The following is a 27443-nucleotide window of genomic DNA, read 5'->3' as shown; positions in this document are numbered from 1 at the left end:
ATAATCTTTTAATCTGTTTTCTCAACGTCCAAAATTTTAACATTATTAAAATCAAAGGATATCGATGTTTCTTTCATATATTCTACCAGTGCCGATTTGTCTCTTAGGTATTTGCAATCCCTTCTATGTTCATTAACTCTAAAATTTGAGACGTCTAAAAGACTGCCCCACATAACAAGCCTCACCGTTACTTGAATTTATTTTATATACAATATTACTTTTCTCGCTAACATCAACTTGGTTCTTGCCTAATTTTATGAATTTTGAAAACTTATCTGTGCATTTAAAAATTACTGTGGTTTTATTTATGGAAAAATTTTTTCAAGTATTGGAGAAAATTTATTGTAAAAAGGAAGAACTATTAACTTGTTGTTATTAATATTTTCTCGATTTGAAACTATTTTATTCGTAGAATTTTTTATTTTAGCCAATCTTTTATTCAAGTATTTATTACTGAAATTGATAGGGTTATTAACAGGATTATCGTTTGAAGGTTTCTTGAAAGCCACTAAGAAAACTGATTTTTTTTCTTAGCAAATAAAAAATTATATTGCATCAACCAATAAATTTTTAAATAATAATAGAAATCTGTGGGTCACAAAGGCTGACAAAGGTAATGCAACATTCATTTTGGAAAAACAATCTTACATTGATAGCGTTGAAAATAAATTAAATAATAACAAATATTATAAGTTGTTGAAAAAAAATCCACTCAATGAAGTTATCAAAGAAACTTTAAAGATAGTGGAACTTTGGCAGAATTGGGGAATATTCGAAGATTGCGGGTTTTATATGGATGTTTCAGAAATAAAAAATCCGTATTTACCAAGGTGTTACGGACTGTTTGTGGTGGACAAGATAGGATTTCCCATCCGCAATATAGTTTCGGCTATCAATTCCCCCACTTACACTTTTTCAAAATTTTTAACTGCATTCCTTAACAATAACATCCCTAAAACTAAATCATATATAAAAAATAGTTTAGAACTCAAAGAAAAAATAAATTCGTTTATACTGCCGTCTGGCTACACACTGATAAGTCTAGATCTTGTCAGTGTGTTTACCAATACTAGTAAAAACATCATTCTAAAGGCTATTGAAGCCAACTGAAAATATCTACCCAATAAAATCAATCTTCCTCGTGCGGAGTTTTGTGAAGGTGTCTCGTTGGTGTTGAATTCGACATCTTTCTTATTCAATACTAAATATTATAACCAAACGTTTGACTCTGCTATGGGCAGCCCAGTTAGTCCTGTCTTGTGCGACTTAGCCATGAGACGTTTGGAGGAGAGTTGCCTTGAAAAACTGAATTTTGCTGTACCATTATATGTTAGGTACGTTGATGATATCTTGGCTTGTGTTTCTACATCCTCAATTGATCAAGTATTACAAATATTCAATGGGTTTGATAACGATTTACAATTTACAGTTAAAATGACAAAAGACAATGAAATTAATTTTCTCGATTTGAAACTAATAATTCAAAATAACAATTTAATAATTAATGAATTGGTATAGAAAACCTACACATTCAGGACGTTATTTAAATTATTATTCCCACCACCCCTTATCTTAAAAAATTGCAATATTATACACATTAGTTGAACATAGTATAAAACTGTCCAACTCTAAATTCCATCAACAAAATCTTAAAATCTTGAAAAAGTTCCTCCTAATAGATAATTACCCTATAAATTTTATTAATAAATACTTTAATAAAAGATTGGCTAAAATAAAAAATTCTACGAATAAAATAGTTTCAAATCGAGAAAATATTAATAACAACAAGTTAATAGTTCTTCCTTTTTACAATAAATTTTCTCCAATACTTGAAAAAATTTTTCACAAAAATAAAACCACAGTAATTTTTAAATGCACAGATAAGTTTTCAAAATTCATAAAATTAGGCAAGGACCAAGTTGATGTTAGCGAGAAAAGTAATATTGTATATAAAATAAATTCAAGTAACGGTGAGGCTTGTTATGTGGGGCAGTCTTTCAGATGTCTCAAATTAAGAGTTAATGAACATAGAAGGGATTGCAAATACCTAAGAGACAAATCGGCACTGGTAGAATATATGAAAGAAACATCGATATCCTTTGATTTTAATAATGTTAAAATTTTGGACGTTGAGAAAACAGATTAAAAGATTATTCTTAGAAATGTTACACGTACAGATTAATAATGATAATAATTTTAATAGAATGTTCGATACTAATAATTTAAAAAATTGTTATAAACTGTTCTTTGATAATAATTAAAAATTATTGACTTATGCTTGTACTTCTCGCTTTTAGTATTTCGATATCTTAGTAGCCACACTTATTGACTTATAGATAGGGACAGCATTTGTATTAACTATCACAACGTATATTTACATTCTAATACATAGACAATTTAAGCTGTATAAGCGCTTGCAAATTTTACATATTTGTATTGGCAATAATAACATCCAGCGCGTTGCCTGACGCGACCCGTTTGAGCGGTCAATTGTAAGTTTTAATTTAGCGTCGAAGTGAAATTTTATTGTATAATTTATTAAAACTAATAGTTAATTGTAATTCTTGTGTAGATTTTATCTGAACCGGATGAGGGCCTTGAAACTTGTTCCTGTACGGGTCGAAACTTCGTTCAATAATATACAGAAGTTAGCAGTATAACCATTTGAGTTCACTGATTATTTATTAATTCATCCACTGTTATTAGAGTTCGCCTAATGCTCAATACAATGTTTTATCTAAACTATCTAATAAAAAAAAAAATACTAGAAATCATAGACTATGAGTTCACTTTTACATTACAGCTGAAGTCAAGCCTATATTTACTATTGTGGGGAATAAACTAATTATTTGAAATTAAAAACTACTAGTTGTAGTAAATGATATGACGTACTCTACGTGTATTAAAGTACAAAGGTATGTTATATGGGATGAGGATAGTAGGCATATATTTTTTCAATTATTACATTTTAGTAAAAAAAAAAGAAAAAATGTACTGTACGTAAATTCGCAAGAGACGAACAAATTTTATGTATGAGTTCATGCCAATCTAAAACTATTTGTCTTGGCAAGCTCACCCAGATACTATTAGTTAGCTTAAATGAATATAGCACAAATACTCTTTAAAAATAGTAAATAGATACTATTTAATGTCATTTGTTGTTTATGTCGAATAACAGAAGTTAAGGCATTCGTATAAATATTGAAGATGTAAGGTTACGCAAACACAAAATTGTTTTGTACCATTTACATTTGCTCGATGGAAAGGAATGACTTTTAAAGTTTTTATAACTACAGATGAGAAGCTCCTAGTAGCTTATCACTACATCTTCAGTACTTTCCATTGCAGTGAAAAATCTTTACCTTATACTCTTTCTGGGTGCCAGGCAAACGATTATTATCATTATTTTTAACCGTACAATAAATTAGTTTTTGAAACGAAGAGACTAAATCAGAAATTCAAAGACAAAAACTGTATACTTAGTATTCATATTTTGAATATTATCTTTTTGCCCAGTGCTTTGTTGGATGTCGTGACCTCTAAACGTTTGACTTTTTTGTTAAATAATTTTTTTTCGACAAAATAAAAAGTTTTGTGTTGCTGTTTCACAGCAATTTTTAAAATACTAATTGAGATTAAATGCCTCTTTGTTCGTTAGTGGAGATGACTCTGAGGAATTTTTATGAAGCAAGAGGTTAGTGATGTTAAGTACCAGGTGAAAAAGGCTCTTGCGATCTGTTTATACCTACTCTAAAAACATCGGTCAAATTGGTTAAAATTATCAAGTAATGAATGGCACCCTATCAGACTATGTGAACTCTTGCGGGTAATCACTTGTAACACAAATATCTCAATTTTTCTACGATAACCTTTAATCTAGTAACTGTACCAGTAGTCAGACGCTTAAGCGTGAGAAATCTATAACAATATATTATAGTAAAAATACGTGACAAAAATAATGCGAAATTCTCAATATATTGAATAGCCAAAACGTTATTTTCAATATTATCCAAAAAAAATTATGATCAACCGCAAGAAAATCACTCAATTGACATAAATAGTCAGCTGTACGGTGTTCCAGTAGTTGGACCAGCAAAAATATGATGGCCTAGTGTCCCGAAATATTAGTAGTAGTAATTGGCCACTATACTTAATAGTCACATCAGATCTATATTTAGAAGGGTGTGAAGTACTTAAGTAAGTACATGTAATCATACGCATACGTTAAAGACCTTTATTTAAGATATCCCTTTCATAAGGCAAAGTTGCGCGTATCGTGGCGCGTATGTTGCCTCTCGAGGGCCTTTTTCCTTCTCTAGGCCCTATAGCCCCTTACCTACATCTACTGATTTATCTCGAAATCATTGTCATACAATTGTATAATGTTTTATCAGTAATTTTTAAAGCTTTCTTTGGAAACACTGATATTTTATTTCATATAACTCAATTCACTTATACAAATTTTATTTTATTGATTTTATACTTTCGAAATTTTCGATGATTTAACTCTGACGACACTTCATAGGTCTTATGATTCAACATACGTTTAATGTGTAGATAAATGCAATACGTACCCATGCTACAAGTACAATGTCATAAATGTTTGAAAAATTTTAATTGATTGCAATTTTTTTGTTCAATTCATATTGAGCCAAATATTTTCAATGAAAAAGAAAATTATTCAAAGTTACTGTTTTCTTACACGATTTGTGAAAAAGTGTTTTTCTTTATCATAAATAAAATCTTTCATAAAATAATTTTCATAAGTAATCCAAATTTTCTCTGCTTAAATATTTTATGAAATTATAAACCCTGTACAAAATTGTCGTGATTGAAAAAATGGCATTTAATGAATTTAAGTGTTAATAATTACTTCATTGAATATAGGATACAACCAAATATTTTATGTATTATGTCATACCACGTACGTGGTTGATTTATATAGGTGTATTAACACAGACATCTTTTACTTAATGCGCTTATTTTTCCGAAAGTAAATATACTTATCAATGAAACAATTTTCAATATTGTTTTAAATCATTGTAATTACCGGAAAATTGGAGAACTATATGTTATATTATATTCTAGAGAGAACTATATGTTACATTATATTCTACTTACTTTTTAAGGTAGCCAATCTCTCAAAAAATTATCTGTACTCAATGAAATTATCTGATAAATCGAAAAAAATCACGTCTTTATTATATGTGGAGCATAAGATGGTGAGGAAGATAAGGCAAGAAAGAAAACAGAATTAATTTGTTCATATATTTTTTCATTCCTCATTTCGGATGAGAGTAGTAAGAACTAAACGAATCAACTACATTTTTTTAGTCATTTATAATTGAAATTTTTTTCATTTATTTAAAAACACATCTGTTATATATAAATACGACTTTTCCTAATTACTTTAATGGATACTTAAAGAAAATTAAAAGAACTTCCTAAAATTGACTACTACCCTCGTTCATAAATTTTCCTGCCAATTATCTCGGATTCACTTCTCACTTTGAATGTGACATATACCGAGGGACCCTTTTTTTACCTTTTTATTTGTACATTATTGCAATAATTTCATGGAAATAGTCCAATAGTGATAATAGGAATTTAAGTTTTTTATTGAATACTGTAAATCACAAAATTTGTCAACTATTAGATAAAAGTAAAATCTTATGACAAAAAATACTGCACACAATTGGATACGAGACAAAATAAAATGTTGGCTTCTAATCAATATCAAGCTTTTTGAAACTACCCTCAACACCAAATAAATCTGTAGCAGTTTTGGGCTTGCCAGGTCGCTTTGACTCATCGACTCGCATCTCTGCCTCTTCTTCAATGAAATAATCCCTATGATCTTCAACATCCTTGAGAACCTTAGCGTAAAGATCCATCATTAGACCAGCACTGCCGCCTATTTCATTTGGCAAAACGTCTGGAGGTATATACTTTCCAAAACTATCTAAGTTAGAATGTAGGTGAAGCTAACAAAAAATTTGTAATTCAATCATTTTAAATATTTGTCAACAAAAATATACGTCTTAGAAAAATATTAAAAACTTAATAGTTGTTGCTCGTTACTTAATTACAAAAGAAACAACCATGTAATATTACAAACTTAGTACTAATAACAATTACATAACATACTAACCACGTCCATAAGTTCCTTTTTCATAAAAGGTTTCATGAGACCAAGAATGAAATCCATAACCGGCGAAGTATTTAAGAAATGTAAGCCCTTAATCCTGAGAGGCACTGCCTCTTGCAAATAGTATAAACATTTTTTAATGCCCATTGGTGGTACACGAAGTGCGTGGGCCATTTGCACACCGTAAATATCACAGATAATGACATACCCTGGCATAGTTCCCTCTCGTAGTAACCACAGCTCACTAATCATGTTGTAGAGTCTCATAGCGTCATTGTATACATACCGACTGGGATCAAAATCAATTAATCTACTGTAAATAATTCCATATCCTTCTGGAGTTTTCTTTTCTAGAGGTAGAACCAACCTGTTCAAACATATTAACCGTCACTTTTAAACACTACATTTTATATTTTAATTTTAAAGAAACAGCTACTATATTTCCTTTCGTAAAAATTAGAATTATCATAATAATAACATAATAATAACATTGTAACAAGTATCATTTAGTTAATTCAAAGTTAATTTATGGTTATAAATTTGTATACAAGTTTACAAGAAAAGGAGGTTAGGTGATTGTTAAAAAACCAAGCGAAAAAGATCTCACTCATTTTATTTTTTTATAAAGAAATGATAACAAAAGGTATTTGTTTTTTTTTGTTTCCTGTAAAACTGAATTGAAAAACATGATTTTATTTCTTCATAATATAATAAAAATAAAATTTTTATCGACAGTTAATAATAATTTAAAGAAATTTTTATTTATAACTTAAATAATAAAAATTAAAAGCTGTAAGTTTTAATTAGTTATCATATATGTTATGATGAATTACAACAGTTATGATGAATTTTTATTTATTTATTTTTTTTTACTTATGATAAGGTAAAAGCACCAGTACGTGAACACTTCCTAAAATTGCACCAGTAGATTGAACAGCTTGAATAAACTATTTTCAATTTAAGTGGATTAAAAAAAAAAAATGTTTCTAACATCCTTTGATCGTTCTTTAGATAAAACAAAATTTATATTTCAGTAAGTCTTTATACTCAACGAGAAAAAAATTATTTATTCGTGCAACTTGTATGAGGTGGCTTGTGAGACTGTTCAGGTACTGGTACCTTAAGATTTTACCTATGCCCAGTACTTGAACACATAAAAACGATTAAAATCACTGTTAATCAATAATAATAGTATGTCAAGCCAGTCGTTATAGTTTTCATAAAATGTTACCAATGAAATTAGAAAGAAATTTTTCGATTTGGTTATTTGCAATACATAATAAAAATAGAAATCAGTAGAAGGCAGCTAACATAACCTCTCTCCCATTTAATTAACATGGGATGTTCAAGTACTCGGTCAAAAATACGTATCGGTACCAATACCTGAACACGCTGTTCATCTACTGGGTCATTGGTAAAAAAAATTTTTAAATTAATTTATTAATTGTACACATGACCTAGAAAAACTTTTTTGTTTTTTTTTTTAAAGGAAAAAATATAAACTTACTGGCGCAATGACTGTTTTGTTGTTATGCAAATCAGAAATTCAATAAAAATGAGAAAACAAAGACTTTATGGAAAAAGTGTTCACGTACTGGTGCTTTTACCTTATCGTCGAGTAGAGAGAGAGAGAGATAGTATAGTAGTGTGTGAGATTGAGGACGGAGTGTGAGTGTGTGCATCGTAGTGTGGGTCTAGGACGAGCAGGAGCCAGGAGCCCCTCCTGGTCCAGGACGAGCCGGACGTGGTGGACGTGCGCTCACGACTCGCGTGGTGCGAGGCGGAGTCGCTGTAGCGCAGTCCAGAAGACGAGGTGAAGCATTGTGTCGTGTATTGTAAGGAGAGGGAGACTGTGTATTAGTGTTAAGTGTTTAATAAAAGAAATAGTGAAAGGTATTTGTTTGTGCGTAAATTAATAGTTCTTCCCGTAGAACGGGACAACTCCCGCGCCAATCCCCCTTTTTCAGGGCAGAAACCCAAGAGGTGAGAGGGACAAGGGTGACGAACGTGATTGAGATTTGCTAATGCTGCGTCGGCGCCTCTTTTCATTGCAGGTCAAGAAGCAGTGTTACAATAATAACTGTTATTGAATTTTATTATCAGTCTTGAATCATGGGCTTTATTGTTTTATTATCAGATTTTATCAGATATCAATAGTTATTCGCTGAAATAATTTTTAATTGGGAAAAAAATCAATGTGATTTGAATTTTTTTAAGTATCATAAATTACGAAAAAAGCACAGTTATATCACCAATATTAATTATTTTAAGTAAAAAATACTTAATAAGAGAATGATTTGTCCTAAACTTAATTTTTTGTATTAATTAAAATCTTAGGGAAACATATACTCATTTTTTAAAACGTGTTGTTTTTGTAAATTATAACCATCAACATAGTAGTAAAATTGTTGATATTTAGAGAAAAATTTGAAAATAAAACATTATTAAAATCAAATAAAAGTTAACTGTAAAACGCACGTGAAACTTTATGAAAACAATAATACTGTTTCCATTTTTTTATTGCTAAAAATTTAAAAAGTTTCCACCTTTTCTTGCTTTTTTTGTGTAAGTTCATAACCTATAAAAATTGATAGCTTAATGAAGAAAAACTTACATTGTGTTCATCATTTTTCGTAATTCTTTCGAACCCAAGGGATCTCTATTAGAGAAATATTCTGGCATGTGTGTTCTAGAAGTCAAATAATTCTCAATTGTGGTTTTTGTAGGTTCTAGGCGATAATAATTGCTGTGTAGAAACAATATTAATCCATTATCGTCCATAAATTTTGGAAAGTGAGGCTGTTTATTATACCAATCCCTTAAATGTTGCAAATCGTCTTTCTTTAATTCTGGATTTTTCTTGAACTCTTCTTCAATGGATACTTTCCATACATTTTTCATTTTGTAACTGTAAATACATTATTGTGTGTAGATTATAATTTATTTTTTTTTGTAATTACTACTTATATGTCCAGTCTATTAATTTTTACGATAATTTAATCCACGAAGTATTGATTCTACGGCAAAACTAGGTAAAACAGGATTTGTGCTATTTTCAAAAGAAAATTTTTTGAAATTTTAAAATTGCGAGAAAAAGAAATTTTGCAAGTAGATGTATGTAGTGTTATTAATATTTTTAACACAGCATATATCATAACAATCGTATTCATGCATGCCCTTTTAAAATTGTTCCCACAACTTAAAACATCATTTACAAAAGTAATGATACTTGCATATATATTGATAGTGTTCCAAAAATACAACAGACTTTTTTTTAATTTTATGGTTCGTTCAGTTTTTTTGTATTAAAGTTATAAAAGTCAAGCTTTTAACACAAAAAACCATACAATTATTAATAGCTATTAGTTTTTGATAAATCTTAAAAATCAACTAATTAACTATAAAAGTTCTTTCCAGTTACTACTTTTTTCGATGTTTCTATAATGACGTTTATACCGAAAAAAAAAATAATAGAAAGTAATAACTAATAATAACACTCATTAAACTTTAATATAGTCTTAAATCTGGACTTTATAAAATATTGTTAGTTGTATTTTTTTTTTGCGTTGCCCAATCACAAATAAAATTTCTGTTTTAAAGTGAAAAAAATGGCACTCTATGCAACACGATGCGGCCAGTCTACTGTCAATTCCCATTTTTTGTTTTTTAGGGAGATTTTTTTTTTTTGGAAGTAAAAAAGATCGAACGACATGATAGCACGTTAACATTTAAAAAAAATTCTTTTATCAATAGGAATATAACTGGAAACACATTCGACCTTAAACTTGTTATTGTTGGCAATAGTATTAATTTTATTTTGTGCGAACTCAACTAAGTATTTCTTGGATGGATCGTTCGACTGATGATCATGTGACATTTTAGCATGGTCGGGAATTTTTATGATACCAATCAGATTTACAATATTATAATGCATGTAATGTAAAATAAGATTTTTTATTATTTGCGCAGTTAAGTCTACGGTATGATCTTCATGCTTTCATTGACGAAAGGTACTTTTAAACAGAAAAACCAAATTTTTGTACAGTTAGAGATCGACATTTTGTGTGTATATTCATGGATCTTCAGAAATATACCTTTTGTCAGCGAATAATGATAGTGTATGAGATATTCAAAAGCGTTAAACGTTAGCTATCAATAGCTAATAGTAGTGTTGGTTTTATATTACCTATGATTGTGTGATTTAAGATTCAGTGTTCTGCATATTAGAATATTGTTCTATCAGAAAATCGAGCGGTTGTGACATGCATTCAAAACTAAATTTTTTGAAAAAATGTAAAATAAGAATTCATTATTGACTCAAAGAAAAAAAAATACTTACAAAAATATTCGTCAAGGCGATGAACGTAAGTTCTCGTACTAGAAGTGTCTGATAAGTACTGCTCTTGGGAGCTATACCATTACTTTGCCACGAAGGATGGACAAATACTGAAACCATTATGTGAGTGAAAAGCGGAAGCTAAACCTACAAATTATTGTCGCCAATCGCTACCTACGCTCTTGAGGTATCACAAAGGATTAGTCATTTTTTTTAGAATTTTGATTGTTTTTCCTGATTTTATTTTCTTCTCATCTATTACGTTAAATTTTTATGAAGCAAAGTGTTTTAAAAAATTTTCTATAATTTAAGGTTTTTTTTTTTATATACTTCAACATCACAATATTTACAGTAGGTATGTTTATCAAATGCAGCGTAATAATAAATCTAATTAAATATTTAAAAAAAAAGAAACAAGACCATGCTACCATTAATTAAGTTTTTTTGGATGAATTTCTGAAAAAAAATGTTATAGTAAAAAATTAAAAATCTAATTTACGTAAACGACTCTACTCTAGAAAGCTTTGCTTCGACAACTCAAAAACGATTCATAGATTTTTTTTCGTGCAAAAACACCATAATTTGAAAGGACTAAAATAAAGTGAAAATTTCGCAGACTTGTAGAGTATTTTGCATAAAATTAGTTTGATTTGTTACGTATGTCTTTAAAGCTGTCATTGCTAGGTATATCACAGTAAAGGTAAATTACAGCTCATGTTAAAAAACATATTTTAAACTCAAGTATCTAAGAGAACTAGTACTGATACATTACCTTTACAAACTTTCTATTACATAAAAAAAGTTTCATGTATAACATATTTTAAATTCAAAAAAAATTTGATGTGTCAGTGGCGATGGATTTTCTACCTTAAGAAGTGAGACACGGGTGGTTTAAATTAGGTTTGTAAAAATATCCACCTTTTGCTCTATATAATTATATTGACGTTGAAAATCGACCCAACATTGTTAAAATTATACATCTATACTTAAGCTATGTGTATATATTATGAGCAGTTCCACGTTTAATGTACACTTAAGAATCCCCAGTTTTTAAAAAAACGTATAATTCAAGGTAGCCCTACAGTGTGTGGTGTTTTTTCTTGCTCATCCATCCAGTAACACGAGAAAATTCGTGAACATGCAAAAAGTCAAGAGGGACTAACTTTTTTAAAGCTTTTTTCGGGAAAATTGTCCCAAAGTACAAAAAAATTTGATCAATGCAATAGAAAAGGTGAATTTTTCGATTATAACTTTTTTTCTTTAGAAGCTATCAAAATTCTGTAAAAAAAGTTTTTAAACTGCTTCAAACAAACAAGCTTTCGGTTAAGCTTTGATGCAGGCGATCAATTAAAGTTCCGGCTTCTGATTAGGGAAAAAAATTTTGATCGATTTCTGAAAAAAAAATTACTTTAAACCCCCTTAACTTTGGACCAGATTAATATTTTTGACTTCATCGGAACTTCGATGGCTTAGTGGTTAGCCTCCAAGCCAGAGATACGCAAGGGGTCGTGGGTTCGAAACCCGTCAAAAACTATTGAGATTTATTCTCGGTCTTTCCGATGAGTATTTAGGATGCCGAAACACCACTTATCCGAATTTTAAAACAAACAGTTGGTTTTCCTGGTGATGTCTGGACCTCCAGGGGCTTCCTTTGCGAAGGAAAGCCAATACCTGGCTAGCTCATCGGGTAAAGTCACTATCGGTTTTAAAAAAGGTCGGTACAGCAAGTTAGATAGTTTATTGGAAAATATCTTTCCATTAAACTTGATAATAGCTGGGGTGCACCCTGTAAATAGTACCCAATAGGACGGATGATTGAGTCGTCTACAGGAGGGGAACTTTGCAAGGGGGCCGCACGAAGGACTCGTTAACTTGGGAAAAGGCGGGTGATTACGGAAAAAAACACAGAAAAGCATTCTCCAAAAAAATATTTATTCAATATGTTATATATATTATGTTTCAATCTATGGCCGTAACGCCAGAAAAACTAACTTATTTTTATCACATACGGTACGTTAAACTCTCATGATAGAGTAATATGTAAATTATAAGTGCAATAAAACAGCAGTAAAAGATAACCTGGCATAATTTATCGACTGAAAGTGCAGACGGTTCCATTTCAATCAATATCGAGCTTTTTAAAGCTTCCTTCAACACCAAATACATCACTGGCAGACTTTGGCTTGCCAGGTCGCTTTGACTCATCGACACGCATCACCGACTCCTCTTCAATAAAATACTCCCGATGATCTTCAACATCCTTGAGAACCTTAGCGTAGAGATTCTTTATTAATCCGGCCTTACCGCCCGTCTCATTCGGCAGCATATCAATGGGTACGTGCTTCGATAAACTTTCAGTGTTTTGGTGTAGATACAACTGAAATGTATGGACATAGTTAATTGCAGCCAATGTTAAATCTTAAGTAAAAACAGGAGAAATTTTTTTTTTCTTTTTTTTACGCTGTAAGGATGTGTTTTTATAAGCAATATGTCTGTACAAGCCGTATGAGCTTACACATGTACAAAAAGTATTAACCGTGAAATCATCGGATAGAAAATTTTATTTCTTAGTTCTCTAGTATGAAATGCACTATTTCAAAAATTTGGGACACAAAACATAAAACTCGAAATTATTTAAAATACTCTATTGAGATATTTTTTAATAAACCACATATTTTTGTAAACAATCTAGAAAAAATTAGGTATTAGATCGAAAGTCCAGAGTGTAATGTTAAAATTAATTGTTGGATGTCAAATTTCAAATATAACTCGTCCAGGGCATCAATAATATAATCTCGTTTGAGATCAGTACCGAAAAATTAGTAACTATCGTGTTAAAAATAACAAAATAACGGAATACGTAATACGGTTCAACTCACCACTTCCATAAGTTCCTTTTTCAAAAAGGGTTTCATGAGTCCCAGTATGAAATCCATGACCGGTGTCGTGTTGAGAAAGTGCATGGCCTTGAGTCTAAGTGGTATTGCCTCTTGAATGTAATAAAGCCATTTTTTCAAAGCTAGCGGTGTTATTCGAAGCGCATGAGTCATTTGCACCCCTTGGACGTCGATGACGAACACGTGGCCCGGAATAGTACCCTCCTGGTACAACCACAACTCACAGATCATGGCATACAAACGCAAACCTTCGTTGAACAGGAAGCGATCGGGTTCCAGATTAATTAGGCGGCTGTACATAACCCCATAACCTTCTGGTGTTCGTTTCTCTAACGGCAATATCGCCCTGAAAAAGTGCAGAGAAATTTAAACAATGATATACAATCTAACAAATTCTAGAACATGCTGCTGTATGGTGGAACCTATGTTACTTAAATTGCATTAAGTTCTTGACCGTTATTCGCTTTGAGCGCAATTTCGAAATCGCGCTCCCTCTGGGCACTTAGAGAACGATTGGTCGTGAGTCGTGAGTCGTGATTCGTGATTCGTGATTAAAAAGGTAATTATTATGAAATCGAGCTTCCAGCTCCATTCACCAGGTAGCCAACCTTTAACTGTCGCTTCTCCTACAATAGCAAATGGAAATCAGTTCATAGTACTGTCCTTTTCTAATCACGACCAATCGTTCTCAAAGTGCCCAGTGGGGGCGCGATTTCGGAATTGCGCTCAAAGTGAATACTCGTGGGAAGCTGACAAAGAACCCGAAATAAATGTATTTTAATTAATTTGCCAGCCATTTCACTGAGTATTTTATTGATCACAAATAGTTTTCAATATGATGAGATTTTTAATATTAATCATGAATAACAATTCATAATTTGTATTTTAACATATTCCAAAACTTTGGTAAGAAAAAAGTCTACTACTTATATGAATTATCTGATTTTTGAAAAACTTACACTGTACTCATTATTTTTCGTAATTCTTTTGAACCCAAAGGATCTCTATTTGAAAAAAATTCTGGGGTGTGCGTCCTAGTTGTTAGATAATTCTCTATAGTGGTTTTTGTTGGCTCCAGACGATAATAATTACTATGAAGAAACAAAATCAGGTCATTTTCATCGATGTACTTCGGAAAATGAGGCTGTTTTTGGTACCATTCCTTTAAGTGTTGCAGATCTTCCTCCTTTAATTCTGGATTTTTCTTAAATTCTTCTTTAATTGGAACTCTCTTTAATGACTCCATGTTTCGGACTATAAAAATTAAAATTTTTACGTTTTCTTTAAAAATCATGACGTATTAGTTTTATTAATATGCTTGTCCACACTCAATTTTTTTCATTTTATTATATGTGTTAGTGAACCATTCTCATCAACATGCCTAACGTACGAAGTCTCGTCAACTGCGCTACCATTTACTCGAGGATCAAATACTCGAATTTTTAAATAGTGATAGATAAATATTTTTGTCCGTATGCCTAATGTTTTTTAGTTTCATTTAGCCTTTTTTGTCATACACTTTAATACTTGAGGTGGCTTAGGCGATTTTTATCGGCTTAATCAAAACCTCTGAAATTCTAGAATCATGTAAATAAAGTATGCCAAATTCATTTGCGATAAGAAAACACTGGGGTCAACAACTTAATTTTTTCGCAAATCGCTATTGAAAATTCATCCATTTAATTAACACCTATTCTTATGGACAGTAGTCACAAAATCGACTATATCTTTAATTAACCGCAAAAATTAAAAATAGTTCTTGTGTATTTTTTTACAAAGAATCTATTAAAATTTAAAAAAATAAAGGGTCAACGACCTAACTTAGGAGAAAATCAGAAGAAAAGTATGAAATATTCATCTGGCTTGCCTCGCAACATCTCCCAATTTTCACAACTATAATTTCACAGTACTTTTCTGGCAATTTTTTTTGCTATGTATTATGTGGATCCATTCTTCAAACTAATAACTGTATCAACAATTTTCATTCAAGATACCATAACAAACACTTCAAGATCTTAGCTTTGTTAAGTAATACACTAACTCTTAATATAACAATTGAATTTAAGAGTACAAACAAATCAAATAGTATCTATCTCCAAATAATTGTAACTTAGACTAATTTTTTATTTCACTTATTACTTCGATTTAACAAAATGGATATTTAAAATTATTTTTCCCAGTAAACAATTTGATCTATTTAAATTCAATAATATCAATGATTTACTTATTTTACGTTACAAAATTATGATTATTTCAAATATTTTAAACTTATTTTCGAATTCACGCTCTCTTCGTTAGTCCCCTCCAATTACAGAACGAATAAAAAGGCTTCAGTCACGTGACAATCAATCTTTTAAGAGAGGATTTATAAAAACGGTAGTAAATAAAAACTTATAATAACAAATATCAAAGTCCAGACTTGAGACTATAACAACATTTATCCTTCTGAAAATTACTATCATAGATTTTTTTGTAGAAATGGAATTAAAAAAAAAAAAATTATGTCTTTCCATTAAAAAAAATGACAGTAAATTATTTACATCAATAATAAGTATTAAACAAGTTTAATAATAACTTGTGACAGATAATTATGGGTCATAAGTTTTATCAGTTGTCTTAAATCCACGCTTTATTATTTTCTTTGTATTGTTAACTTATTCCTTAAAATAGTTATTACCAATTATTAATTGAATAAAATGATTTTTATTCAAACGAAAAATTATTTCCGTTTGTGATAATGACATTAACTATATTTTACTCTGGGTCTCAAATCTGGACTTCATTATTTCCTACGATTGGTTTTCATTACTTATTATTAGTTAATCACAAAGATAATCTCTGCTTGGGAAATGGTCAATTTAATGCGAATTGCAAACGAGAATACCAATAATCGTCCCCGATTAGTGTTTAAACCACCAGCCCATGTGCTAAACGTATTCATTCATGTTGGAATTTTCACTGAATATTTGAGTCATTCTACACTTAATTCAAATAAAATATTGGCACTATCATGTATTCTTTACTTTTACTTGCTGTATCCACTTGATATATTTGATGAAGTTTTTTTTTTAATTTACCAGTATTTTCACATTTTCTGTTTGTTTCACCCTTCAACTATTTTTTTAAACTCATTATAACTCACAACACGAACTTGAACGATGAACTATAACTGTATTTCTGAATTAACATTTAGATGGTTTCGCCACCAACACTTGCAAGGTATCTTGTATGAGCTTGGTTGTGAATAAATAAAATCATGTTTTCATGATAAATGAAGTAGCAAAAAAATTGTTATTGATCTAACTTTTTCTGCGCGATTCAAATAATAGTACAGAACTATTTTTAATCACTGTAGAAATAATATTGACACGAGTATACGTCTTTTTAAGTCCTTCGTATTTAATATTTGCTTTATGGAATATTTGGGGAATTATCCAAATCGGTGGACCCCCTCTCCCCGTTGTTGCACTATCGCGTGGTATAAAAATACGCAACTACTTACATGAGTTGCGGAAATTTTACCATTTTCGTATCTATCACCATCTTCACTTATTTAACGAAATCTGGGCATAACATAATAAAACAGTGTCATTATACGCATAGTTGCCGTATGTAATGTATCAATAGCTGAACATCTTCAGATGAAAAAAAACTACTTCATTCGGTATCGACATGGACATTTGTGGAAATTTTACCATAAGACAATCACAAAAATTAAAATTATGAAAACCGTGATGAAATTCATAAGGATTCCAACAATGGAGCTAAAATTCATTACGTAAGGTTTATTACGTAAACCACAGGTGGTAAAATATTTTCAACTATCATACCGCAATGAATCGAAAGTTAAGTTATTTGAAAAATAACGAGTAATGGCTCAAAATTTTAATCAATTTGTTTATACGTTACGTGACGTAAAGATCTCTTGTTTGTTGATGAGTTGAATGGATACAAAAAAAAAAAAATCTTATCTATTTGGTTAAAAACGTTGTTGAAGAAATATAAGATAAGTTACATTTTACCTGTATACCACACCGACACTTTGATCGTCTCTGCTGCGGAAGTGCTCGATAAATACTGCACTTCAGTGCTGCGTTTGTTACAAAAACCGTTCGGTAAAATTGCATCCAATACGACGAGTATGATCTCTTCTTGTACTCATGAATTAATCATTAGCGTCGCGACAATTATCCGAAGTACGTCTTATTTAGTTTCTCCTCATAGTTTTTTAGTGCTATAATGTCACTTATGTACGCCGAAGGAAGAAAAGTGTGTATCGGACAGTTTGAACGTGAAGATGTAAGTACATCTTTGAAGTACCTAAAACTGCACGGGAAAAATTAATCAAGGGTACAGTGAATTATGGTACCGTGTATACACGAGCTCTGCCACGAATCACCATTTCAAACCAAAAGATTAATATTTTATGTGATGTTTGGGATCGGAGAGAAAAAAATAATTAAAATTATAGAGAAATTCTAGCAAAAATTACCATTTTACTATGCGGTTAAGTAAAATTTATTAACCGAACCTTTTGAGGTTTACTGTTCTAACCATAATTTTAACTGTTAAATCAATAATTTTTACTCCTTTTTTCAGCTTGCCTCCGATTTACTGTGCGGAATGGTAATTTTTACTGGAATTTCTGTCGTATTTTTTTTTTTTTTTTTCGGTGTAAGGATCCATAAAATCAATAATCCTATTAACTAGTATTTTGTAATTTAGTGTACGTCATGTGATTTTTTCTGGTCGATACAGTTTATTTTTCATACGTTATAGCATGTTCCTAATATTTTGAGTCGGAAATAAAGAAAAAAAAGATAATGGGGGAAAAATTGAAAAACGTCTTTTCAATAATATCGGTATAACAGTGGACGTGCAAGTTGAAGAATTAAACTAAAATTAAAAATAATCATTTGCCGATATTATTAATTTGTTGTTTTTCGGAAAAAGTGTTTGAATTTTATTTAAGTAAATCTAGCTCTCTAATATGATTCACTGGATGAAAAACATTTTTGGTCGTTTGCTGGTATTCATGAATATTTTCGATTAATTATTCTCTTTTAAATTCACTGAAATCTTGGACGAAAATTGTCACAAAGTACGTTGATTGACTATAAAATTCAACAACATAATTTTGATGCAACAGGGACGCTGAATCTACGGCATTGATGAAGATTAATAATCAATTTTAATCGATAAAGGCCAATTATTTTGCAAAATAAACAAAAATTATTCGCCATCCACGAACAATAACAAGCAAATGTTTCGATAAACACAAAAAATCTTGTCATCGATGTGACGAGTGTTATTCAAGATTTTCCATTTCGTTTTTACTTAATAAGCATTACGAAGCGCAAAAATACTCAGACAAAAAAACAGAGATGAGGATAAGACCTGGCGCTCATGTAACGCGAGTTAATGACACGTTGCCGGCGACGCGAAAAAATAAAACTGGACGTACATAATGTGAGTATACGTACACGTACATTTTCCTGCAGGGTAATGCAAATGACACGCGCGATTGTTTGCATGTTCGGGGCAAACGTAAACTCGCGAGTGTATAACAACAAATGATTCGCGTTTCGTCATTTGTCTCGCGTAAGTGCATGGATTTACTTGGGACGTGGGATTTTTTGTAGCGTTTGCATCCAACAGTCTCTATTTGGCTTGTAACATTACAGTGCATTTGGTATGCATTTTTTTTTTTTTTTTTTTTTTTCAACTCAAAAGACAATCTACAATGACGGAAATGAACTTGCATTACTTTAGTGATCCAACTTGCATCATACACTGGTTTATTTTAGTAAATTCTGGACCTGCTTTTGTACAAATTCACAACAAACACGTTATTCTTGAAAATGAAGATGTGGGAATTGATATTTCCTCAGCTTGGTTTTGACAAATTTCATCTTTATTGTCTAATAACAGTATCTAGTTTCTCTTATGATACAATAATAAAATATATATATATATATATATATATATGTGTGTGTGTGTGTGTGTGTGCTATTACTAAGAATAATAGCAGATAGCAATAGTATTATTAAAAAAAATAATAATAATAATTATTATAAAAATATAATAACCATAGTATAAATGTAAACTCGATTATTGCCATGATTCTTCATATTCAAGCATATTTCTTTAATAGTAAAAAAATCGTCTAAGATACATAATAGTTAAGCGTTTGTCACGGTACGTAGGTGTAGTGCTCAGCATGGCACACAACACTGGGAAATTCGTTGATTCACAATCAACAGTAATCATAGTAAATAAAATAATAATAATAATAATAATAATAGCAATAACAATGCTTTTAAGCTCGAATTGTTTTGAGTTAAAGCATCACTGGAACAATACCAAAGCATTTGAAACTTTGTACCCAGACAACATATTTATCACAAACGACAATCAAACATTGATTGGAATGATAGAAAGTACTAAAAGTTTTAGTAAAAAAAATGATAATTTAATGCTAGTGGGTGTTGTATAAAACATTTGTATGTATTCAAAGTCGTTTTCAGTTAATTTTGATGCATTTGAAATATTTGATATTTATATACATCCTGGTAGTGATACTTATTTGATTTATATAAAAAAATTTATCAATTTTTTTTACCCAATAGTTTTTTAACTAAAGCTGAAAAAACCTATGTGCTAAATACACACATCTTTTTGGTATGTTGGGATATAATTTATTTTATTTATTGAAATAACGGAATTGAGGTAAAAGATCTAGAAACTAGCTACTCAAATGCACTTTCGAAACTAATTCTATGATGAATAATTTGCAGCATTGAATATAATTCGATGCAAATTTAAAAAAATGCCATTGCAAGATTGCATAAATATTAAAAAGTACAAAAAATCAGACCTCTTGAAAGAGATACGATCATAAAGTGGAAAAATCTTAAGATTTCAGTATCGTTCCAGACTTACGCTAGATACTATAGACAATATTTGGATAGTTGAATAAATGCCTCTGACATGATGATTATGTTGGCGGTGAGAAGAAGCACGACGAGCTCAAAGCCCAGACAAGCTTCACTCTAGTATTACGTCTGGTGCTGTACTGTTCCCTATGTAGCTCACACACAGAGCGAAAAATAGATCCATGGCACGTTGCTGACAGTCTGAGCTCACGCAACGGACTTGGCTTCCGGCAAGAAGCTTTCCCAGTGCTTGACCAGTTGGTTTTGATGCTGCAGCATAGCCTCAAGGTACTGAACCAGCTGCTTCTTGAAGTCTTGTATCCGCACGATCTCAAAACGCTCGACCTCCGTCCTGATCATCTTGGATATGTTATCAAACTCCTCTTGACCCCGCTCAACCTTTGCCTCCCACTCGATAACTTCGGTCGCTGCCTGGCTCGTCTTATCCGTCCGTCCCGTCTGCTCGAGTCGCGCCTTCTGTTCGCGCTTTTTGTTCAGCACTTGCTGCGCGTGCTGCCAATTTTGAAAGACCTTGACTCGCTCGTGAAAAACATCCTGGAAATTGACAATATTCCTTGACTTTTATACCACCCTATCGCATTGATTTTCACACTTGTTAAATAGGTTGATTATGATAATCAAATAGAAAAATAAGTAAATCTTATTGTAATGTTGCAGCGAAATCGATGATAAAACTTTGAAGAAAAGTTTTACATTGTTGCTAAATCATTTTGAATGAAATAATCACCTTGATGGCTCCAATGAGGGCCACGTAATCACGAATCATTTCTCCGAACTGATATAAATCGCTGTTTCCCTGAGCCTTCCTAACGACTTCGACCTTCTCGAAGGTCTCCGCCAGCTGTGCTAAGGCTCTGCCGAGAGAAGCTTCAGATTCACCGTGTCCCAAGACGGCGATCGATCGAGCTGTAGCCCCTGTATGCATAGCTAGTTCTCTTCTTTGATTCGTCAATGTTTCTACTGCTGCGTGCAAGCCACGCAGCTGAGTGTCAAGGCTGTCAATGTGGTTCACAGTTTCTTCGAACCACTAGACCAACAAATACATAAAATGCATAAAATTGCCTTTGCAAGAAAATATACAGTACAATTTATCTTGGTTACCGTGTCACTCTCGTCCATTTTATACGTTATTTTATTCACAGTTTCTCCAACTTTGTTAAACAACCGCATAACACCAGCACCACTCAAGGCAGAAGTATTAGTTGCCTTAGGCAGTTCCATATCTGTAATAATCAATTAAAATTATACGTGAGTGCTTCTACAGAATCATCCTAATCAACTGACCTGCTTCAAGAAATTCTCGAAAATCGGGATCCACACAGAATACAGGGTGACAGGCAACCCTATTTAAAAATCGCTCTAATGCAGCTCTGCGTCTTTCCAGGAACTCTGAGGAACCAGAATTTTGCTCTTGGCTCATTTCTCCCGACATTTTCACTTTTGTTGTGCCTGTAAATATTATGCAACTTAAGGATTTTTTTTTTTTGGAATAAATCCTGAAAAAAACTTAGTCCCACCTATGACACTTTTTTCAGGAGCTGGAGGTATAATTCTACCACTGCGTAAGTATTTTTCCGTGAGTTTATCATGCAAACCGAGAAAATCACTGAAACGTCTGTTTACGCTGAAATTTCTCTTTTTAAATAGCTGAATATTAGTTTTTGTCTCAACTCTGTACGCAACGTACGATCCCATGCCATCACCCATTTTTTGAGGAGATGTCACAGTTATTTCCACAAATAAATCAGAAGATTCTGTTGGCACCTAAAAAATGTCATCTTGTATACTATCCATTGTAAGTGGGATAAAAATAAGAGAAAAAGAATATGTACCTCTTCCATTGATTGAGATTTGTGAATGTTTGTGGATATATCTCCATCGTCATTAATGGGAACATCATGTAAATCACCTATGTCAGTTCCTGTTGGATCCAAGGGTGGACTAAGTGGACCAGATGGTGCGGCAGGACTTGAAAGAGTCGAGAGAGAGTTGTCCTGTATAGCATCTCGCAACGATAACTTGGGTAGTTCTGCTTGCATGGTCGATTCGCCATTGTATGAGGAATTATTCCCTTGCATGTGATGATCCTAAAAGTGAATCAAGTTCATCAAACAGTCAAATCCACCGTTACGAATTCAATAGCAAAAGTTAATGTTTTCAATTACATTGATACTATTGTACAACCAATATTCTTCATATGTTTATAGAGTAAAGTTTTTTCAAACAATGCAAACACTAAGCCTAACAATTTAATTTCCATTAGTTCCATAAATAAGCTGTAAAGAGTTACATATGTAAAGATTGCATCTGTCTAGTACCCACTGAAAAGGGGCGGATACATGTACTATTTTGTGGAGGAGTAAACATCTTTTGTGCAAAAACTTTGTTCTCAACATCCAAATGGATGGGTAAAGTTAGAAGAAAATTGTACAGATATTAAAAGGCGCTAAACTAACAAAAATATAATGAATAAAAGGGAATATGTTTTGCCAATGGGATGAGATGAGAACGTAGATAACCTGCAGAGTAGACAGTGATTTTAAGTGTAACAGAGCGATAGTAGAAGTAAAAGACCCGCACGAACGAAAACAATCACCTGGAGGGCCGATGTGAAGACATCACTGTCGTCATCGTCGTCGAGATCAACGTTGTGTTTGGGCTCATCGTCGTCGAACATCGTCGCCGTGTCCTCCTTTCTGCTGTCAGCCATCTTTGCCAATCTGTCACGGAGTATTTATCACACAAATTTACAATTCTCTCAACAGCTCATTCTCACACAGTAGGTTTGTTCAAGTTGATTCTCGGGGAGATTCTGGGTTCGTTCATGCCCCCCTTGAGTCACACTTGAGTTTGGTAGTTTGGCATTGTGAGAGAAAACTAGATAAAAACTACCCCTATTTGATGAAAAAAAAATTACTTTTTACAGATTTCGAGCCCGACAGTATAAACGTAAGCAATTTCGGACCAAAGAAAAAATCAGCAATAGGTCCAAAAAAATGGTAAAAATGGCCAAAACAGGTTTTTCGTTTCTACCGGAAAAGCTATACTTAATTCGGACAAAAAACGTTCGGTATGAAAAAATGCGCTTTTTCAAGACGAAAAAATGGGCCTTGGTGGACCTACACTAGCTTTACCGTTTTTCCGCAAATTGCCAAAAAGTACCAATTTTGCCCTGTTTTTCGGTAGTTCGTGACTGGCGTTCTAATTAAAATTTTGACTTAGAATTTTTACAGAACGTGGGTTTTGGGATTCTTTAAAACCCTATAAAATTTCGGATGCAAACTTTTTGCAAACCGTCAAATAAACAAAAAAAAATGTCCTTATGAAAAATGGCTCTAAAAAAGTTGTTAGACCCATTTTTCAAAATGTTTCCTCTAAATAAGATATTAATCTAACAGTGGTTAAATTTTCGTATCCTTAACTTTTTTCGTAAGTATCCTAAAAATATATTGAAAAAAAATGTTTTTTCGCAAAGTAAGTACCAGCGGTGGCGCTGGCTTGGCCCAAGGCTCTTGGGTGCACTATCGATTTAGGCCACACCTATGTTCTGTTAAAATTTGAAGTCAAAATATTAATTAGAACACCAGTTACGAACTACCGAAAAACAGGGTGAAATTCGCACTTATTCGCAATTCGCTAAAAAACGGCAAGGCCGATTTCGGTCCACCAGGGCTCATTTTGTTTGTTTTGAAATTCCGCATCTTTTTCGTATAGAACGTTTTTTTGCCAAAATGACAGCTCTTTTTCGGTAGAAGCGACAAACCTGTTTCGGCCATTTTTACAATTTAGTTACAAATAATACATAGTAGTTACGGAGTACCACTCCACTGGGAAATCGATGACGGAGTTCTTATGTATAATTACCTCGGGAAAGCCACACAGAATAAGAGGAATAACGTTTTGATGTGTTATAAAGTATACTTTTTAGAAAATATCAGTCGGAGCCGTCAGCCTGGGGCTGTACCATGTAACTATTTTTCTGTACATCAGCCTATGCTATAACATAGGCCCGCGAAGCTAAAAAAAGTTATGTGGTACGGCTCCTGATATTTTCAAAAAATCATAGTAAGTAGATCAATACACTATTCCACTTATTCCCGTTATTTTTTTATTCCTTGCTTTTGTTCCCTTTGTATTTGAGTGCAAAAAGGCCCTAACGTTCAAAAGCTTGTGTATAGGGTATAGGTAAGCTCTCCTCAGAGCTAGGCGCGGACCGCTATGGTCCTGATCCCCTATTTTTTTTTTTTTTGAACGCACCTATAGTATTTTCGTATCGTAATGGTGTGTATCCGTTTCCGTTACAACCTATACAATATATAAACAATTTTTAAAATCTGACAGCTAACGTGGTAATTGATATTCTTGTTTGTTTGTTCGTTTGATAGTTTACAAAAATGCCTTCCCAAGCGGCTCATTCGTCTCTTGCGTCCAACAACTCTCATAATACACAAGAAAGTATATATCGATCGCCACAAATGAGGAAGGAAGTGTTGAGGAATAAATATATCAATGCCCAAGCCCTTCGTAAGTGGTTTACCGATACTTGTAATAACATTACCTTTGGCATTTACCAGATTACAAGTTAATCGTGTATCAAAATGTAATTTTTTTTATAGAAACCAACGTCAACACCAGAACCCTAGAAAACTTGGAAGAGATTGTCAATGAAGTTGACACGATCAGTCAAGAAGGAAGTTTGGAGGAAAAAAGTAAGCTAAACTTTTAAAGAGCAATGCTTGCTGGCTTGAGAATAATATGCCAAAGAACATTTTTTCTCGTGCTTGTAGTTAAGGATCAAGGAGAAGTTCTTTTGGACTCCGAAATTATGACCATTTCATCAAATGTTTTAAAAAAGTGCACCTACTCGCTGTCCAAAAACATAAGTAGTTATGATCCTGTTGAATTTGCAGATAATATGGCAAGTACATAAATTGATACTCAAGTCATGTATTGGACTACTGATCATAGACTAATTTTAATACTTGACACATTTTTTATGGTTTAGAAAGGTTACTTGTGCAGGTTACCTGACTCTGTGTCTACAGACTCAGATCTACCTGATTGGACTCTCTTAGGAAAAACAGTAATGAAGTACTTTAACAGAACGCCTAAATTGTCTATAGTCTTGGGTAATTAAAATAATCTCATTGAATCTGTAAAAAAAATGTTATGCATACATTGTGTTTTGCTTTAGGTACTCTAAGGCCCATCCCAAAAAAAGAAATAGTCCGACGGAAGGTTACCAGAGAAGCTCAAGCTCCAACTAAAAGACCAGAAAATGTCATTGCATTGGAAAAAGTTGAGGATAGTGTTGAACAAATTGTTCATGAAATATTTCTAATAATTCGAAATTACCAAAAAAATTATAAGAAGTCTCTGGACTTTTTCACTCTAGTTCTTCATCCAACTAGTTTCGGCAAAACCGTTGAAAATATACTGCATGTTTCCTTTTTAGTTCGTGATGGTCTTGTTAAATTTACTACAGGTAATACTTATCTCCATTTATTATTACGTTCAAGCCGTTGTATGAGGGTACTTAGTATTTAAGTTGCAAAACTATAATTTTCAGATGAAGATGGAATCCCTCAAATTCAGAAATCAAACAAAGATGAAGCGTCAGTGGCAAAAAGTAATAAAAATACAAATAACATTCAAAATGTCATGTCTTTAACTATGAAACAGTGGAAAGTAAGTGGAACTAATTGCACATTTTAACTGCAAAATTATTTTTCTTTCTATTAAATTATATTCCTTTTTTTAAACGTTTTTAGGCTTTAGTTGAAGCTTATCAGATAGACCAGCCAATGATTGACATCAAAATCAGAAATGAAATCAGTAAATGATTGGTTGAGCGCATGAAGACTCCTATCAATTTTTAATTTAATCATTGTTATCATCGATTTTTTAACTTGATAGTTTTATAAGACTGCGAACTCGGAACTTGTAAAAAATTGCACTAAAAAGATAAAAAATCTTTTTTACTTTTTATCATATAGTGAAAGTTCCTTTTAAAATTATGTAACGAAAACTAAGTTATAAAAAAATGTGGAAAAATAAAGATTAATACATGTTGATTTACCAAACATTCTATATTTTATAAACTTTTTTGTTGTTTATTTATCAAAAACTCATCAACAAAATAAACATCTTATACTGAATGTAGTAGAACTATCCTGATGGGAAATAAATGTTAATACAGTCGGATACATACGTAGTTGTTAGACTAAAACAGAACTCTGCAACTTTCAGAGCGCGCTAAAAAACCGGATTTCACATGGAACCCGTCGTCTCAAAAATATTTTACGCTGTGTCTATTCGCACCTTAAGGGTGTCCCTATATGACTTATATTTTATATGATATAAATTATATTTATATCTTCGCTTGTTCGCTTCGCCGTTCGCGGCGAACTTCGCTTTATTATCCACGTAACACGTTTTGAAACAAACAAACTCATATCATTCGTTTTTAATGGAAAGTAAGGTGTTAATAACAGTATGTCTAACATTATGTACTTTTTTTTCGTCTCTTCTCTTTTTACTGGCTAAATAAAAGATTCGTTTATAAACTTGAGCCAATGGGTGCCCATCATCGTTGAATCTGAATATAAACATCATCCAGCAATTAGCTGAGGTAAGGTAGATTTAAATTTTCTCCTTAGCACAGAAAGGATAGTAAACTGCGCGCTACTGCCCGAGTAAAACCCGTGTCCCGTTGTCCCGTAATGTATTGGATTACACTAGATTCGTTCACCTTACAATCCAGGGACGGTCGGGGACGGTGTGAGCGAGTCGGAGACGAAAGTGAACAAGTGACAAGTGCTCTTCTCCGATCGTCCCTGATCGTCCCTGACCGTACGCGATGCGCAGTTGTACACGTTAGGTTAGATTAATGCAAAAAGTAAACAAACTTGTTTGTATTTGCACTTCTTTATTTACAAACTATTGTTTACATACAGCATTAATCTAACCTAACGTGTACAACTGCGCATCGCGTACGGTCAGGGACGATCGCGGACGATCGGAGAAGAGCACTTGTTCACTTTCGTCTCCGACTCGCTCACACCGTCCCCGACCGTCCCTGGATTGTAAGGTGAACGAATCTTTAT

The 27443-nt window shown here is 32.3% G+C and overlaps 5 protein-coding genes across 7 annotated transcripts in view; 2 read left to right on the top strand and 3 right to left on the bottom strand.

Annotated features, from left to right (window-relative positions):
* Positions 1-5491: 5491 nt before the first annotated feature.
* On the bottom strand, positions 5492-9050 carry LOC106643867 (alpha-tocopherol transfer protein-like). The gene is made up of 3 exons (XM_014359151.2): positions 8763-9050; positions 6152-6515; positions 5492-5984 (listed from the first exon to the last, which is right to left on the bottom strand). Exons 1-3 carry the CDS (start codon positions 9047-9049, stop codon positions 5727-5729), a joined length of 909 nt encoding a protein of 302 aa, XP_014214637.2. The 5' UTR covers position 9050; the 3' UTR covers positions 5492-5726.
* Positions 9051-12405: 3355 nt separating this feature from the next.
* On the bottom strand, positions 12406-14635 carry LOC106643872 (alpha-tocopherol transfer protein-like). The gene is made up of 3 exons (XM_089590455.1): positions 14341-14635; positions 13364-13727; positions 12406-12861 (listed from the first exon to the last, which is right to left on the bottom strand). Exons 1-3 carry the CDS (start codon positions 14625-14627, stop codon positions 12604-12606), a joined length of 909 nt encoding a protein of 302 aa, XP_089446581.1. The 5' UTR covers positions 14628-14635; the 3' UTR covers positions 12406-12603.
* Positions 14636-17409: 2774 nt separating this feature from the next.
* Positions 17410-23088, bottom strand: Snx1 (sorting nexin 1). 2 transcript variants are annotated; one of them, XR_001339114.2, is made up of 8 exons: positions 22934-23088; positions 22170-22424; positions 21855-22101; positions 21622-21786; positions 21439-21560; positions 21065-21364; positions 20324-20871; positions 17410-17707 (listed from the first exon to the last, which is right to left on the bottom strand). XR_001339114.2 is itself a non-coding variant. In XM_014359158.2 (7 exons), the coding sequence occupies exons 1-7, from the start codon at positions 23045-23047 to the stop codon at positions 20524-20526; spliced, it is 1551 nt and encodes a 516-aa protein (XP_014214644.2). In that variant the 5' UTR covers positions 23048-23088; the 3' UTR covers positions 20007-20523. The 2 variants fall into 2 exon arrangements, 1 of the variants encoding a protein (XP_014214644.2); XM_014359158.2 differs by lacking the exon at positions 17410-17707 and having other exon boundaries at positions 20007-20871.
* Positions 23089-24556: 1468 nt separating this feature from the next.
* Positions 24557-26376, top strand: Nse4 (SMC5-SMC6 complex kleisin component Non-SMC element 1). Of its 2 annotated transcripts, XM_014359156.3 has the most exons (8): positions 24557-24618; positions 24723-24861; positions 24954-25046; positions 25125-25255; positions 25343-25466; positions 25532-25822; positions 25907-26025; positions 26109-26376. In XM_014359156.3, the coding sequence occupies exons 1-8, from the start codon at positions 24616-24618 to the stop codon at positions 26178-26180; spliced, it is 972 nt and encodes a 323-aa protein (XP_014214642.2). In that variant the 5' UTR covers positions 24557-24615; the 3' UTR covers positions 26181-26376. The 2 variants fall into 2 exon arrangements, with proteins under 2 accessions (XP_014214642.2, XP_014214643.2); XM_014359157.2 differs by lacking the exon at positions 24557-24618 and having other exon boundaries at positions 24636-24861.
* Positions 26377-27352: 976 nt separating this feature from the next.
* The window catches only part of LOC106643864 (protein PRRC1-B), a 94309-nt gene continuing 94218 nt past the window's right edge, over positions 27353-27443 (top strand). Inside the window, exon 1 of the mRNA XM_089593962.1 lies at positions 27353-27427. The gene's annotated coding sequence lies outside the window, so the exon portion shown is untranslated. The remainder of the gene's footprint in view (positions 27428-27443) is intronic.

This window comes from Copidosoma floridanum, unplaced genomic scaffold (assembly GCF_036245765.1).
Source record: "Copidosoma floridanum isolate Cflo_tuat_1 unplaced genomic scaffold, Cflo_Japanese_pri ptg000001l, whole genome shotgun sequence".
NCBI lineage: Eukaryota > Metazoa > Arthropoda > Insecta > Hymenoptera > Encyrtidae > Copidosoma > Copidosoma floridanum.
This window is presented reverse-complemented; position numbering and strand designations above follow the sequence as displayed.

Coding starts and splice junctions, on each gene's coding strand:
- LOC106643872 (XM_089590455.1), bottom strand. CDS start 14,627: ATGGAGTCATTAAAGAGAGTTCCAATTAAAGAAGAATTTAAGAAAAAT. Junction 13,728..14,340: donor CGAAAAATAATGAGTACAGT/GTAAGTTTTTCA, acceptor GCACTTTTTCAG/GGCGATATTGCCGTTAGAGA. Junction 12,862..13,363: donor AAAAGGAACTTATGGAAGTG/GTGAGTTGAACC, acceptor CATACATTTCAG/TTGTATCTACACCAAAACAC.
- LOC106643867 (XM_014359151.2), bottom strand. CDS start 9,049: ATGAAAAATGTATGGAAAGTATCCATTGAAGAAGAGTTCAAGAAAAAT. Junction 6,516..8,762: donor CGAAAAATGATGAACACAAT/GTAAGTTTTTCT, acceptor ATGTTTGAACAG/GTTGGTTCTACCTCTAGAAA. Junction 5,985..6,151: donor AAAAGGAACTTATGGACGTG/GTTAGTATGTTA, acceptor ATTTTTTGTTAG/CTTCACCTACATTCTAACTT.
- Snx1 (XM_014359158.2), bottom strand. CDS start 23,047: ATGGCTGACAGCAGAAAGGAGGACACGGCGACGATGTTCGACGACGAT. Junction 22,425..22,933: donor TCTTCACATCGGCCCTCCAG/GTGATTGTTTTC, acceptor ATTCACTTTTAG/GATCATCACATGCAAGGGAA. Junction 21,561..21,621: donor TCGAGAATTTCTTGAAGCAG/GTCAGTTGATTA, acceptor TGATTATTACAG/ATATGGAACTGCCTAAGGCA.
- Nse4 (XM_014359156.3), top strand. Junction 25,256..25,342: donor TTGAATTTGCAGATAATATG/GCAAGTACATAA, acceptor TTTATGGTTTAG/AAAGGTTACTTGTGCAGGTT. Junction 26,026..26,108: donor TAACTATGAAACAGTGGAAA/GTAAGTGGAACT, acceptor AAACGTTTTTAG/GCTTTAGTTGAAGCTTATCA.